At 36.6% G+C, this 16,969-nt stretch overlaps 1 protein-coding gene across 9 annotated transcripts in view; it reads left to right on the top strand.

Annotated features, from left to right (window-relative positions):
• The window catches only part of LRCH1 (leucine rich repeats and calponin homology domain containing 1), a 115,236-nt gene extending 98,862 nt beyond the window's left edge, over positions 1–16,374 (top strand). For 7 of the 9 annotated variants that reach the window (XR_010622609.1, XR_010622608.1, XR_010622605.1 and 4 more), the window contains 2 exons: positions 5,670–5,927; positions 15,197–15,252. Coding sequence is in view for 2 of the 9 variants with exons in the window: in XM_065743930.1 (XP_065600002.1) it covers positions 15,197–15,310 (114 nt within the window). In the remaining 7 variants the exon portion in view is untranslated. Of the gene's footprint in view, positions 1–5,669; positions 5,928–15,196 lie in introns of all 9 variants that reach the window. The other 2 variants (XM_065743930.1, XM_065743929.1) reach the window with 1 other exon arrangement.
• The last annotated feature ends 595 nt before the right edge of the window (positions 16,375–16,969 follow it).

The following is a 16,969-nucleotide window of genomic DNA, read 5'->3' as shown; positions in this document are numbered from 1 at the left end:
AAGCAAACTGGTTGCAATTATGTATTTATGATATGTGTGTAAGTGCTCTGAGGATATGTTTGATTTTGTGCTGGTAACTGGCAAATATACGTTTGCCACATGTTGTGAAAATCCACTGTGTTGCAGAACAAGGTGGTAAATAATAGAGCGTTTCTGTGTGCCAGGAGAAAGGGAATTAAGAATGTAGACTTGTATGCCAGCTGGCAGGAAGTTTCTGAAGAGCTGAGGATGGTGTGGTTACTGCTGCTTCACTTACCTACCTCTGAACAATGCAGCAAAAGGAGTCAGTTGAACCTTCTCCCCTTTTTGAGAAGTATCTTATTTGGAGACATGTTTTCTGATGAATCCTAATACTGACAGATTTTTTTATAATACTTACATTTCATTCCCAAGAATTAACATAAAAATTCTGCTGGACTTTTTTTTTTTAAAGGGTTTATAATTGTCACAAGTTCAGTTGTTTACCTATGGAATGGAGTACACACTATTTCATGAATTCCACAGCTTTAGAATAATGGTACTATCAAATTGTGTAAAAAGCAAACAAGAAATTAGCAATTCTGCATGGACTCTTAAGGACTTGGTGGTTTTCAGCATTCAACTCTTGTGTTAGAATTGCTCTGTCCAGAAAGATTCTGGCAAACTTCCTGCTAGGGCAGAAAAATTCAGTAGGCATTCAGATCCAGGTGTGTCATGATGAGCCTCCTTGACCAAAATCACAAAAACAGAATGGAGGAACAAGGGCTTCTCTGTATAATGACCTGATAAGGATTCTGGATTGTTTGTTCCAGCTGACATGGCAAAGCTGTTACTTCCTGGGGAAATATTTCAGTACGGTGGGTAATGCATTAAGATCACTTTGTTACTGACCATTTGATGCTGCTGATCTTGTGCAGAGGGATGTTTTAAGGGTATGAGTGGCTCTTTAAGAGGAAGCTGAATAGTTTGGCTCTAAGCTAAGGAAAGAGTGAGAATAGAAGGTAGGATAAGCAGAGTATGTCCAATTTTGCCACGTTTTTCTCCTAGGGCCTTTTTTATTCCAAGGTATCCTTGTAAACTATCATTTTTTGAAATAAAAAATTTGTTCTTGATATATGATAGTGGCAGATAAGCATCTGAAAGCCAGAAGACCATGTATTATGCAGTGCCCTCGAACTTCAGCCTTACTTACTGAGAAAAGTACGAATGAAAACTTTATTTTATGCTGCTGACTAAAGCTGTGAAATTGCCTGATCTCTTCTTTAAAAACTATAGAATGGGAAATTCCTGCTTTTTGTCTGATACCAATTACATAAACAAGTGGCAGCAGTGTGACAAGTAGGAGTGCATGTCCTACTGCATTTTTCAGAATGACATGCTGTATGTGGATGGTGCCATTCCTGGGAATGCATTGTTAGTGTCACATGAACCCACTATGGATACCAACTGTATTGCTTACCATGACCACCAGTATTGCACCTATCATCTCATACTTTGTGGGATCCAAAAATAAACCTATTTTTTTGGCTTTATTTTGCACGTTTATAAGTGTGGTCTCTGAAGTTTCAAAAGTCCCAGTTCTAATGCAGTTCTATTCTTACTGACACCTTCTCTAAGAGCATTGAAAGTGATTAGGAGAGTCTGAATTGCTGTAACATGAGCATACATGTAATGTTATGAAAATATTTTGGTCTCTATTTGGGAGAACACTACTGTATTATAAAACTAGCAACAGTGTGTCACAACAATATGACAATATTCATATACATTTGTTAGTTAAGAGATGAAATTCTCACCCAATTGTTCGTGTACATTCTGAAAACAGTGTCATTTGTAATAATCCATACTATAGGGAATTTTCGTAGGCAGTTTCATTAATGATAACAAATGTTTGTATCAAAGCAAACATGAGCTGTGGTGGGCTGAATGATGCTTTACTACAAGTGGAATTTAGACAGAAGCAAAGCTGCAAATGCAAAGCATTATTTGAAAGGCAAAAATTGTGCAGGTTTTGGTGTGCATTCTATTATTTGTCAGTTAATGAAAAAATATGCTGTATCAGAAGTAGGACTTTATAGACATCTTGTAAAAAAAGAAATTCAACAAATTACTTTCAAAATTTGTGAACCAGATGCAAAAGTTACCTTTTTACAAAGACACAGATTATTTCTTATGATCAGCAGTTTACACCAGTGTAATATCTTAACAGTGTGGACATTTGAGGTTCTTTTAGTCCTTTATGGGACCACTTTAGTTCAGAGCAGTTAAATAGTGGAGTTGGGAAAAAGAAAGACAGGCTTTCCCTACACACACACAGCTTGTGAATCTTACGTAGTTTGAAACAAAGATAGGCATAGGTTTATTTGATTTACAATGGTTTATAATGATTAATATTAAACTGCTAATTTCTCTTGATAAAGATGGTGATAAAATCTTTCACAGTTGGTTATTAAAGCAGATTTACTGAGCTCCTGTGTTCCAGCATGTTAATAGTGATGAGCAGCCTTTAGTGAGCCATACAGTTATTTTCTCAGGTGTGAATGTGGGAGTCTTCTGCAGTCTTTCCCAAGTTTGGGGCATTTTTTTCCAAGCTATTTGGACCACACATATTGAATGGATAGGAATGATGGTAAGAAATGGCTTTTTAATATGAAATGATCTCATGAAAACTCGAGTTACAGAAGACTTTACTGTGACCATTCTGGGGGCTTAAGAATCCTGCAGATAAGATTATTACTGCATCTCATCTCCTCTGAAAACCAATCCCACTTTCTTGTAACAGCAGCCATATTTTTTCTCGAGATGACTAATTTGTGTCAGTGTAGGAATTACTTATCATGTAAAACGACCGGAGAAAAAAACAGTAGTTTATTTTTTATATGCTAAAATTAGCAAAGCAAAGTAAAAGAATCAGCCAGAGTGTCAAGAGCTTTATCTTCTACCCACCTATTAGAAATTCATCTAGTAATTACGTTTCTCATTTTAATGCAAGGTATGTTTTCATTGCTGCTTATACTTGTATTCTGCTCAATTCACATAATCAGTTACTTTTCCATAGTTTCATCATGAGACATCCATGGCAGTACAGTAAGTTTTATCAGGTAGGACACCTATCTCCACCCTTTCATTCTTTGCTCTGTAATGTATGCTATTTACCCTACAGTATGGACTTAAGTGGCTAAGTATCCCATATTGCAATATTTAAATCCTAATTATGAGGTTCCTTCATTTGTGTTTTGAGTACAGTGCATACGTACTACAGACTTCATTCTTTCATCCAATTCTGATACCTTACCCTTGACTTTTTTTAGGATTAAAATCTTGAGAGGTTGGTTTTGAAAAGTGCATATCTGTTTCCACAGTCACTGCAAGAGCACATAGACTGAGTGGGTTCTGCACACAAAGAGCTGGTTGTGCTTTTGTCGTTCACCTGTGTCTTTGTGTTTATTCTGCATGCATGATTTTGGCAGCTGTATGCTATAATCCTGTAGCATTTTGGACTCAAGAAGTCGGTCCATAAGTGTAATGGTTAATTGATACAAATCTTTTTAGTTTTTACTAGTGATTTCAGTCTCTAATATGAGAAGGACAGTGCTTGAAGTGGATAGATGGTTGCTTATGTTTGTCTTTGGGTGGGTGTTGCACTGAAGTAAATACCACATATTTTTTCACTATCTATTGATATCATATTTTAGTTTGGTATTCTTATTTCACAGTGTCTGTGAAATTATGGTAACCTCTAGAGTTGTGTTACAGAAGCTTAAAATGCATGAATGTTTTAGCTAAGGTGAGAGCAAATTATTAATTGTTGCAGAATACAAAAATAAGCAATAGTGATCAGAAACTTCTAAGGCTTTCACAAGTGTCATTGAATTTCACTGAAGCACAGCATGACAGTTTCTTAGGAAGTTTCTTCAGCACACGCTGGCTGTTTTTGTATGCTTTGACATCTCCTGTATACTTCTCGGTGCATTAATTTATGGTTAGCAAGTTCTTAGATCTTTGTTTTAAAAAATAAAAAGTCAACCTATTACCCTCTAACTCTGAAATTACTTCCTTCTTCATTTGACTACAGCAAGAACTGTTTTCAAATGCAGTTGGGTCTGTTGTTTTTCCTTCCTGACAAAAACTCCAAAAAAGCCTTGTTTAAAGTTTGTGAAAATTTCACAGAAGTATGAGTTTGAAGTATCTTTGATATTTCTTTCGGAATATTTGTGGCAAGTATGATACAAGTCTTGTATGTCATTTTGAATAAAAGTAGTGTTTACTGGGTTGATTAGTGTCTTTAGTGGAAGTGCAGTCTATTATTACATGGTCAACAAGTCGTTTGTTTAACTGAAATTAGTTTCTCTGGGAAGCAGCTTACAGACAGTAAGCAGTATGCAGTAGTAGACCTCTCTCACTTTTAAACAAGACTGACATGTTTTGTTCTCTCTTTGAGATTTCATCCTTAAAAAAATAAATAGGTAAGAAGTCAAATAAAATGACATCAGCATTTAATATCGCTCTAAGTAAAATTACTGTTAAAAAATACCAGTCTTGTGCTAGCCAGAGTATTTGTCCCCTTCTATGTGTCAGGTGGCCTAGGTAAAATTAAAGTTTTCCAGTTTCACTAATCACTTTTCAAGATAGAAAAGCATTTTAAATATTTTAAAGGTTAATTTCTTCCTAGCTAGACACTGAAACTTCACAGTAAGAGAAAACAGGCGTCTGAACTTTGTTTATTTGGTGCACTGTCAGTTCATTGAGCAAGTGAAACTGAAAAACTTTTTCAGAAACACAGTATTCCTCCAAAACATAATCTTTTTCCTTACCTGCGTAATTTTCTTTCATAAATACTGACCTTTATTGATAGTAAATTCTCCTTTGCCTTGGAAAATAGTATACTATTTTAGATGGCTGCATTTTGAAAGTACAAGTGGTTGTTTGGGGTGACATTAATATAAATATTTTGTGTGTATCAGTATTACTTTTGCATGTAATGCTTCATTTTTTATAACTAGCTTAAGATAGTACATGAAGTCATTGGTACTTTGCAAGAGGAATATAGAAGTTTAACCTGCTAGTACATTTTTTAAATGTTGGTTCAAGAATTTAGAGTCTAATTCTTCAGCTTAGAAACTTTACTAAAGTTAATGATAGTCAGCCAGGGGTGGTCTCAGTTTCTGTTCCAGGATATCATACTAAAGTCGTATTTGAATACCAAATTCAAGGTTATATGTTATGTTAGAGAATGTTACATACTTCTAACAGCTTAAGTATTTTCCATGAGATTCCATGCTGCTGCTGCTTGTACTTTTAACAGCTTTCTAACCCACTGTCTGCTATTGTATAAGTGAGATTTTACAGCTGATTCTATTTAAGCTTTAAAGGCATAGAGGGACAAAGGTGTTGTAGATCCCATTGGAATAAATGGATCACATACACCTCGCCACACGTCTGGGCATAACTTTGGGAGAATTTGAGGGGCTGAGCTCTTCTGTCTTAACTTTGATATTGTACAGTAGCCTTAGTATTTAGGAGAAATCAAAGAAAGCTGGGGAGCCTAGCACTTAAAGCAATATTAGGAAAAAACTATTCCTACATGTTTATGCTAGAATATTGTGATAATTTATCAATATCTTTATATTTTTGTATTTTTAATTTTATGCACTGTTTTTTTCTGTTCTAATGGCTGCCCTTCGGGATAGGCTGACCTCTGCTCTCCGTATGACATCCTGCAGTCGGATATTCGTCACATTCGAAAGACTGTTGACACTCTGCTCGCCCTCGGGGAGAAACCCCCACAGTCAACTTCTACCTTTCGCTCCTGGGATCTATTAGGCTTTTGTCTTTTCCACATACTTTTTGTAGTCTTGATGTTTATAACTTATCACTGGAATGTGCTAACAGCATAACCTGTTCGCATGTGCACACAAACTTTCTGCTTTGTCTCTGACAAATTACAGGTACTTAATTTCCTTCCTTTGTCTTACAAAATTCTCCTTTTTCCTTCACTTCCCTTCACTGTAATATCTTTGTTAATCTCTTGAAATAGGAGAGAGAGGGATTAGCGTCATGAACTGATCCGAAGGCAAGTCCTATCTCTTTCCCCCTCTCCAGCTCTAGTTTAAGACGTATGTCTTTATAGTTTGTGTTGCCTAGACTGTACACTGAATGTGGTAAAGGGTTGAAACAACTCTTATTCCACATTTGAATGAAGTCTATATGTATTTCAAGCTAAACAGAGCCTACCCTTTCTAGGAAAAGACAAGTATGCCTTTGTGGGAGGCATTCAGAAGCATTTGTGAAAATCCAATAATTCTACAGATATTGAAGCAACTGAGGTGGCAGTTCAGCAGATTATAGTACTTTCTGAGCTGGTGCCAATTTTCTCAACATGCATTATGTTAAAGAGCACTTAATGGTAATTTGAAAGATAGTTCTCTATTTTAAATCCTTTAGTTTAACAAAGAGTACTGTAATTTTAAAGGTGATTGGTCATCTCTACTGTTCCAATTAAATTCCATACTGGAGTAGTTATTTTCCTACTTATATTTTGTTTTCCTCCAGATACCATGGAATAATCTTCTTCCTCTGTCTCACAAAGCAGAATTTATCTGCTTTAAAACACTTGAAGATGACTGTAAATTAGCACTGGGCATGAGGAACACCTCACATGCAAGGCACTTTACAATATTTTTAGAATGAAGATCACAAAAGGCGGTGTGATACAATACGACTGAGAATAAAATTCCTTTATCTGTCATTCTTATGTGTGACATCAAGCAAGTTTTGTCACTTACCTTGTCTCTGTTTCATCACCTGTGAAACTGCTGGTAATGTTTGTTTGTCTTAACAAGTGTAAACACAATGTAGCTAGGAAAATTGATTGTCTAGGAAGAGGTTAGATTTTCCTTCCTAGGAGGGGTTAAAGAATTAGGTTAAGCAAATGTTGGGCAGGAAGCCTTTTGGTATCTTTGAACTTTGCCTATGGTTAGAGCACTGGACTGAATTACTTCCATTTCCTTCCAGTTGTGTTTTCTGTTTATTTGTAAAACTTGAGTAAGACAAATCTTGTAATTATTTTGTATCAAAGTGAAATATACAAATGAAAATTGATTATAAGGCATAGTGAGACTTGAAATTATAAAGCTTCAAGTATAGACCCATTCTTACTACTGCAAGATGCTACTGATAAAATTCTTAGTTCAGTGTCAAGCTAGCTAACCAAAGCATCTTAGTTTTGTGGCTGAGAAATAAATGCATTTATTTCTCACTGGCTGTTATATCCAAAAATTATCATCTGACTTTTAGAAGATAATTAGCGTATGAATTTGTATATTACAGATTATTCTGGTGATATGATTATGATTTAGGGCTACTTATTAATATCCTAGTTCTGTAGACATTTGTAAAAATGTATTAAAAAGCTTCTAAATGCAGTTCTGTTCCCAGTTTTCTTGGCTTTAATACATAAACGTGTATGCACATGTAAAGGAAGTATGTAGTTAGGTATTTTAAGATGGAAAAATGTATAATGATTCCATTAGTTCCTTCTGTGACTTGGCACACATTCAATTATTGTAGGTTCTTAATTCCTTCAAGAACTTTGCTAGTTGTTGAGTGCATAGCTATGGACTTGTGCCCTCATCCTGTGCAGACCTGTCTTCTAACTGTGCACCTAGTTTCAGTGGTTCTGATAGCAGACACTCGCTAAAGAGTCTGAGCTTAATGTTTAAAATTCCACTTTCAGAAGGTCTTGGTTTTGTCTTGTTTCAACAGTGTTGCTTTTCATGAAACTGAAGAAGTGACATAAATCACTTAGAAGCTATTGATGTATGACTACTTATAGTCCAGTGTATGTATGTGAGGCAAAGTGGATGTCTTCTGTAGGGCTTGGTTTTTCCCTGCGCTCTTATAAGTGGTAAACAGGTCTGTTAATGCTTTGTGTCGTGCATTTCTTATGTAGCAGCAATCCACGTGTATATTTAAACATTTTTTGAAGTGAGAAAACTAAGTGGCAAAAGCTGTTGCTACCATCCTGTAGTTCATATCTATGTCATGGTTTTAATATTATGTGGTTATTCAGTGTTCAATAGGTTGGTGAGGAAAGTGAAGAAAATAACAGGTCGCTCTTGTAGGAGGTGTGTTAGTGTAGACCAACTGCTCTTATGCCTGTGATGCATGATTCTCAAACTTACTCAGTCTGAACTGTATATATGCTTACCGTGAAGACAGTTGTCTTTAACTTGGATTACATTTTTGCACTTTTCTCACCTTTAACCATGTGCAGCAATTAAAGTGTATCACTGCAAGCAATATTTGGATTTATGGAGTTGAAGCCATCTTGAACCAGACTATGATAGGTGGCCGTACTTGTTTAGTGACAAGTATAGCCTTACATACTGTACGTGAAGGTTATCTATTTTCTGTGTTTTTTCTAGTTGTTATTGATAACACTTCAAAATACTTGCAAATCTGAAAGGGAAAGAGATAATAGTATCCTTACTTTTCATAAAGCGTTTGTCAAAATACTTTTAAGATGTAGTAAAGGTATGAAAAGTGCCAGTCTTTTCCTCCCTGAAGACAGTAATTTGTTTAAATAGGGAGGTGGAAACTTCAGCAGGTATCTACTTAATGTGGACTCTTTGATACTTCTGTGCTATTCTTCCTGTGGTGTTATATTCAGGAAACTAAGAGTACTGCTGGGTGGTGATTCACCTCTTAAGAGATCCCAGTATTAAGATGTTGCTGTGCAGAGCTGGTATTTCAGTCAGTTGCATGATTAAGGGAATAACTTTGGGCTTTAAAACAACCTAAAGTGTTGTTGGGCATCACATTCATTCAACACTGACATGAATTACACTTATTCCACCTTTTGATTTTCCCATTCTGTTTTTTTTTTCCTTGCAATGGTAGCATGTTAATCAGAAATTTTCAAATTGTGATTTCTTCATAAGTTGATCTACTCAGATCTGTACTATATTAATTACTTTTTCATCCTCTGGAGATCATCACATCCTTAGTGCAATAAAGTAATAAATACGAATTATAATGGATTAATTTATTATATATGCAGGTAAAATATGTTTGCACTGGATTACAGCTGGGATTTTGATGTGAAGATCTGACTTTGTTTTTCCTTGATCCAGAAAACAGATAAATATGTTCAAGAGCAGTGTAGTAGATGTTCAAATGCCTTTTTCTTCACATATCTATTAACAAGCTTTTACAGCTGCCATCTGTTAATAAATCCTATCATGTTTCTAACAAGTTCAGTGGAAGTCTGCACTTAATGTGAATGGAAATTTGACTAGATCTGAGTAAATATATATTCAGTCCAGTCTTCTATTCCATAGATATAATTAAGTTTTCTAATTGCCATGTAATTGTTTTCACAAAAAGAGCTATCTTTTATCATCTTACCCCTGATAATACAAAAAATCAAAGCACTCTTACATACAGGTTTATAAAAAGTGGTAGATGAGGTTTTGTGGTCCATTATCATTTCCAGCACATAATCTGCATAATGCAGAAAAGAGCAATATGAAAATATTTTCAGGTAATGACCCATTCTACTTGGATGATACCAAACATTCTCATTCCTTCACTTCATCTCTTAGATTTTAATGTATATGGTTTGATATAACTGGTATCTCCCCTGTAAGTATGCATTTTCTCTAACTGTTTAATGTGTGTCTGTCTTTAGTAAGCTTCTAGAGCTTTCTGTTCCCTCCAGATTCAGGACACTGTTTTCTTAACGTGTTAGAACGAAACAAGGAGGCATTTTGGCAAAACATATTGTCTACCTTAAAATTGTGTGGCTTAAGGCCAGAATTTGTAAAAGGGTCTAAAGCCATCATCTGCAATGCAGTTTTGTAAATATTTGCAATGTATTGCATGTTCAGAAGGTGCACATACCTAGGTATCTCATTGGCTCTAATTCTAAATACAGAATTGCAGCTATAGTATTGAAGTTCTGGGTTGTTGGGGGTTCTTTTTGCGTTTTTGAATCTGGTTACGAAGTGTATGATTCAACAAAACATACTAATCTTTCCTTTGGAAATTAAAAGAAAAACTTGATGAAATATACCTACAGCCTGGATTACTGTGCTTTTTGATCTTCTGGTCTTTTCTGTTGCATTTCAAATGGTAACTGCAGGACATTTGGGCTTATACAGACATCATCAGTGAGTCATTAAGGAAAGTATATTTACAAAGATAAGATACAAAGATTTTCATATTCCCATAGATAAGCCTTCATCTAACAAAAATTCAAGACCTATGTGTTTGACGTGTTTGCTTAGTAAGGCTTTTAGTGACTGTCCATTTCAGAGCAGTTGGCTTCAAATGTTCATTAAATAATGAACATTGTATGGAGTTACTTTTAATAAGAAAAAAAAGTACTTGGAGAAACTACATATTCCAGTATTTCATTGCTTTATGACTATTTCTTTTACCTGTTGATCTGAATTACATATTCTACACGTCTGAGAAAGAACAAAATGTTTCTTGCCAAATATGTAGAATTCATTTTCACTTTTTTTTTTAGCTAACATCATGGCCCAAGGAGATTTGTTACCGTGATGTAAACAGTTCATTACTTGCCCTACTGTCATAATGGCAACAATTACTTTCCTGATAATGAACTTCTCTGTATGAATTGTCCCTCTTGTCCTAATTGTCTCTGTATGCTCAGCATAATCCAATTCAAGCAATTGCTTGACTTGCAAGGCATCAAACGTCAAAGAAAATAGATGCATATGTGTAAAGAGTCATGTAGCCCTGTGGGATTGATGCATTCCTTATGTATTGCTGTTTCAGTCTCTACATCACTTAAAAGCTTTGTTCCAGGAATATAAAATTGCCTTAGCAGCACACGTGTGTGCATGGTTGTGGCTGTGCCTGTTGTGCTGTCTTTTGGTGTTGCTTTGTGCTTCAACCTGACTGCTGCCTCCTCTTGTGTTTGGATGGTTTGTTGATTTTCATCTTTTGATGAGCTAGTTCTTTTTGCTTCTTAGGAGTTTGAAAATGTCTATTCCAAGTGGGTATATATCTGTAGAAAATAGTGAAGCTCTTCTGTGCTTCTAGGGAGAAAACTGACACCAAAAATTTCAGTCTACAGTTTATACTAGACAGAAGAGAGTGGATTGACTATGAGTGGACTGACGGCCCTTCCCTCTGTGATTGTTTCTGAAGATTTTTAGCCAGTATTTTTTCTTTTCTGGGCCTTGTTCAGGAATGGTTTCAACTAGGGTATTTTTAGGAGAGGTGATTCATATTCTGTGTTGAAGTTATGTGTTCAATGCTTCTGTAAAATGGATAGGGGGAAATGAGTGAAAATGAGTCATGTAAAATCCTTGGAGACATTGGGTGAGTTCTGCTGGTATATTATCTCAGAATGACAAGTTTTGGGAGTCTACCATGTAGCTTCCAATGGTTAAAGGTATCAGTTCTGGAGGGCAAGAGAGAACAAAGCATGGGAAACAGGCCATGCCACAGGGACAGTGGTTGAGTATGAAGTCTTGGACAACTGAGATCTTCAGCCAGTGTTGCTGGGTGAAGTAGAAAGTTGAATTCATTAGTAAGATTTGATTCTTCTTACTCTGAGAAAAGTTAAATATATTATTTTAAGCCTGTGATTTGAAAAATACGTGTGGCATAGTTGGTGATAGCTGCTTGCAAGGTTTGGTCTGAGACAAGCAAATTAGTGGTTAGGTCTTAGACAAGCAAATTACTTAATGACACACTAAAATGCACTTCTTTAGGAGTGGATGGTATAGGTTTGATTGAGAGGTTCAGAAAGACCATCAGAACCACATGATAAATAGCTTATAATTTATCTTATAACTTATTAGAATTATACAATATTAACTGAACTCCACCTTCTTCCTGAAGAAGGAAAGGCTCTCGTTTGTTCATCTTTCAAGAACTAATGCAGAATGATGTATAATATAAACAGTGGTGTGTCCTGAAGCTTCTGAATTGTAGTACATAGTTGTGCAGTTCTGGTTGTTAGTAGACCTTTTAAATATTTTTTTTTATTATTTAAATAGCTTGAGTGTACGTCTTGTAAATATGGCAGAGGGAGGGAGGTTGTTTTAATGCAAACTGAATTACTACAGCATATTTTGACGTTAGATAATGCATTAAAGGAGAAGCATCTGTGTTGGATCAGATTGGTTTTTTTTTGTTGTTGTTTTTAAATATGAAATGAGGCATGAACTCCTTTTATGCTTTTAGTTAAAATGTGCATATAATTGATTACAAAACAAGAAATCTGTTTCTGATGAGAAAGAGTGACAGGTGAAAGAATAGCTCTTTGAATGCTGTAAGGTGTCAAAAAAAAAGGCAAGTTAGAATTTCATTTTTCTGAAGGAAAAGTCCTTAACTCTGTTTTTTTACAACATATTTGGCTGTAAAAAGAAAGAATTTAAAAAAAGAAAAATTTAGAATGTTCTCAAACATAAATAAGTAGCAAAGTAAGTTGTACTGGTCCTGGGTTTTTTGGCTTAAATCCCTGTCCTTCAGCACTGTAACACTGATCTGTTGCTTCATTCAGCTGATATTAAATATTAATGCCTTTTAGCTTGAGTGGAAAACTAAATATTGGCACTTTTTGTGCCACCAAAACTGTGAAATAGGACTCCAGTGTGCTTTGGCTCTTGAAAGAAGTCTAGAAGTACAAAGAATAACTTTTTATTTCATGTGCCTTTTGCATTCTCAATAAATGATAAATATTTTTGAAACTCACCAGAGCCAGAGTATCGTAAACTTTTCTTAGAACTTTGGAGACATTAGATTGGCAAAATATTTTCAGTAAATTTATACAGTTGAAGTAGAAATGTATTTTTACTTTTTATGTGATATCATTATTTCTAGCTTCCTCTGTAGTTACTCTAGCTACGTTTTGTTTTAGGAGTTTGCATACTGAAAATATTGTCTTAAAATATCTTCATGTAGTTTTCCAGACAAAATACCTTCTTCCAGAGGAACAAAAGGGGAGAACCATCTCTGACAGTTTGCAGGTTTGCAATATCTGTCGCAGAAGAGTTAGCATGAATGAACTTCAGAATCAGTTTCTTAATTTGAGTGATCAATTCAGAGAAAGTTTAGAATAGGAATCTGAGTGATGAATTAGAAATGACTGCTTGATAGGGGCGTTCCTTTGTGCCAGCAGGACAAATAAAAAATTCTTCCTTATATCCATTCTAAATCTACCCAGTTCTAGTTTTAAAGCCATTTGTCTTTGTTGCATCTCTACATGCCCTTGTGAAAACTCCTAGTCTTTCCAGTACAGCCTCCTTAGGTACTGGAAGTGAGGTTTCCCCGTAGCCTTCTCTTCTCCAGGCTGAACAAGCCCAGCTCCCTTAACCTTTCTTCATAGGAAAGGTGCTCCAGTCCTCTGATAGTCTTTGTGGGCCTCCTCTGAACTTGCTCCAACAGGTCCATGTCCTTGTGTTGAGGGCTCTGGAGCTCATTGCAGTACTGCAGGTGGAGCCTCATGAGAGAAGCTGGAATAGATCTATCTCAAACTAAACAAGGATGCAGTCTGGATGCGGCTCAAATGAAAACCTCTTCTTGATGAAGGTTTTATTAGCAATTACTTGTGGAATTTTTCCTCTTAGATGAAGAAGAATCTTTGATGGATCTCCCTTTGAGGTTTTGTTGTGGCCGATGTCCAGGGCAAAGTGGTTTCAGTTCACCTTTAAGGAAGAAAAGTATGAGTGAGAGATGAAGAACTGCTGTGAAATGGAGTTGGGCTGATACTGTAGTGGTGGGTGATGAGTTTTCATCACCTCAGAGAGTTTCATCACCTCAGTTCGATGCCTCACGCATCGTTTTAGTAAAGTTTTCAGATTCTCATTTGTCAAAGTGGAATGGGTTGCAAGGAGCACAACAAAAGTTACAAAAGAAAGCTAAGTATGGGTTGTGCATGAAGGAGATCATGAGAAGAGGTGTTAAAGAGATGAGTGATGTCTAAATTGGAGATATCAGTGGAGTGTGCATAGAAGGAAATGGGACAAATGACTGTGGATTATATAGAGATAACAAAGAGACTCTTAGCTGACATCTTTCACATCACCAGAAGCAAGAATACTCAGTAGAAGACAGGCAAGTAATCACAATGTAATCTCAGATGGATCCATAATTTGAGAAGCTTATTGAACAGCTGATAGGTTAGGTACTGAGAAAGTCAGTACTGACTCTGCTGATGGTCATGTATTGATGTCTAGGGAAAAAACAGAGTAGGTCACGTACGTGGTGATTTTTCAGAACTTAATTGGTGTTAACATACAGTTTAGGAAGGGGCTTCATGAGCCAGATGTTGTATCCACGTGTTTGTGTTTAATAGTATTTTATTTTTCCCTGTGTTCTTGTCATCTCATTTGCACTCTTGCCTTCCATCTTGTGACAGTGAGTCTCACAGTTGTAATTATGGTCTGTGGTGTAGTCATGTATTATAAACTCAATGCCTGACTTCATAGTCTCATATATTTCATTAACATAAACACCCCTTTATGTTGAAAACTTTCTCAAAGATGGAGCCAGTCATGACACAAAGCTGCCTCTCCACGGAAGCTTTTCTGCAGTTATTCACTGTGGGGTCTCCTTTTACCTGTAGGAGATGCAGTATTTGACTACCTGCTGATAGAATAGCCTGTGTGGGCAGCTAGTAGGATTTATCCTGCTGTGTCCTGATGGTAAATGAAGTTGGTTCCTTGACATTGCAGAATAATCACCTAATTACTTGGAATGAAATGCTCAATCTGTTGAATGCACAACATTGCACATACTTATCTGTAAATGCTAATGGGTGTGAATCCTGAGACCAAGACCTCCCCTCCTAAAGCTCAGTGGTAGAACTCCTTTTGACTGATAAAATCCAGCCTTCCATCTCCAAACAGTGGCCAGATGCCTCATTATCTTATGTCACAGATAACAGATAAAGTTCAGCGTGTACCTGGTGGCCTTCCCTCTCAGTTAAGATGTTCACATACTGTAAAGATCACAGAACACACTGCTTTCCCTGGTAGGCCTGGAACATGAACAGATTTCACACTAATTCATAGATCTAATGACAGCCAAATTGGGAGGCTTTGTCAAAACCTGGTTAGTTCTTTTGAACTGCCAACAGGAAATGGTTCCTTGCTTGTTGGGTGTTTGTGTGTAACGTGGGGTTGCCAGGAGTACTGAGTAACCTGATCTTTATCCTTTGTTTGTCTTTTTCTAGGAGAAGCTCTGCCTACCACATCACATCCTAGAAGAAAAGGGCTTGGTAAAAGTGAGCATAACAGTTCAAGCATTGCTAGATGTAACCACAGTGAAACAAGCTTTATTCACGTGAAAGCACTCTCAGCTGTTACCAGCTCCACTGTGCCATCAAAGAATCAAATCACTGCCCGTCTTTTCAGACTGCATTGAAAATGTGCTCCAAGAGTATTCTGATACTTCTGATTTTAATATCATCTTTGAGACTGTACACATGCTTCGAACTACAAGCCAGAAACTAAAAGGAAACATTTTATAGAGCAAATTGGGGCCTCACTGCTTTTCTAGCTCGCTTTGTACAGTACTTACTGAAACAGCCACCTCTGCCACCTAAAAATGTGTGGAGTACACAGCTGTCTTGCAGCAAGATACCTTCGTATTATTTAACCTCGTAATCATTTTGGGAGGGAGGGAAAGTAAATCAGAGTTCTGCCACATCAGGTTTTTCAGCAGTCGCTTCGGGCTATTGCCTTTTAAAAATATCCAGACACAAAATATTTATATAAATATTATTTATTAGTGAGTTGTTATTCATCCTTTGGATGCAAAATGTACATTAGGAAACTGTATTTTATTACTGCTTTTTTTGTGGTTAAACACTTTATTTTAATATAAATATGTAGTTATTTTTTATTCTACTAGGTGTGCAGTAGCTCTAGATCTCCGGAAGTTGTGTTTTCTAATAGTTCAGATCAAAAGCAAACCAAGTAGGTGCTTCGATTCAAAGAATGGCTGGCTGGAATGGCATTTATTAGTTTTCAATGCGTGGAACATCGATGAAAGTTTGTCTGCATTCCGTTTATATCCTGCATTCCAGTAGCACTTCCCACACACACACTTGATTCAATTGGCTGAAGCAGAGCACACCCACAACTTGTATATAGACGTTTAAAATAGGGAAGTCGTAAACTTGAAAAATGAATGTGAATATTTTTGATGGCTTATTTTACTATGCACAAGACATTTAACTTTTGCCACAACAAAATGAATGATGCGCATTAGGATTGTGTGTCTTGAAATATGATTTTTGCACTGTAACTTTGATTTTCTTTTGAAGACTACAGCACTACGGAATGGATAATAAAGCAGAGCACAAGAACGCTAACAGGTAGCCAAAAAATGTTTCTTCAGTAATTCCTTCGAGAGGAGATAGATAGATAGATAGATAGATAAAAGTATTGGAGTTGCTGAGAGCAGCCTTACATCTGATCTTCCAGCTGCTGGCTGCAGGGCTTCACCCTGCAGCCGCCACTGTTCTCTGAGGTCACTGGTTTTCCCACGTTCCGTAGTGAATGCTTGTAGGATCAGACCTCAATCCCACATCAGCAATAGGATATAAGTTTCTTGTTACTACTTTCCATTTTTTGAAAACCTTTTTCAAGAGCATAATTAATTTATTACGAAAACATCATCTTTAGATCCAGAAGTCCCAGAGCAGTGATTTTCAGGGTGTCTGAACTTCCACTTTCCATATGTAGGACAGAGGCTGCAGGTGTGAGCTGTGCGGGCAGGGCAGCAGAGCTTTGTGCAGGGGAAGGTGAGCTGAGCAGCCAGCTCTGTGCTGCACAGGGGCTGCGGTTGGGAACGCACTGAGATGGAAACGAGGTGACAGAAGCAAACAGGAAGAGAGTGTGGAGAAAAATATTGTATAAGGGCTTTCAGAAAGCTCGATGCATACTTGTCACTACTGCACATCTAGGTAGAGTTACCTGTGTGTCCACACAGGCAGTTAAAA

This window comes from Cyrtonyx montezumae, unplaced genomic scaffold (assembly GCF_038088225.1).
Source record: "Cyrtonyx montezumae isolate F1298 unplaced genomic scaffold, pur_monq_1.0 scaffold_3, whole genome shotgun sequence".
NCBI lineage: Eukaryota > Metazoa > Chordata > Aves > Galliformes > Odontophoridae > Cyrtonyx > Cyrtonyx montezumae.
The sequence above is the reverse complement of the archived record's forward strand: the minus strand, read 5'-3'. Positions and strand labels throughout refer to the sequence as shown.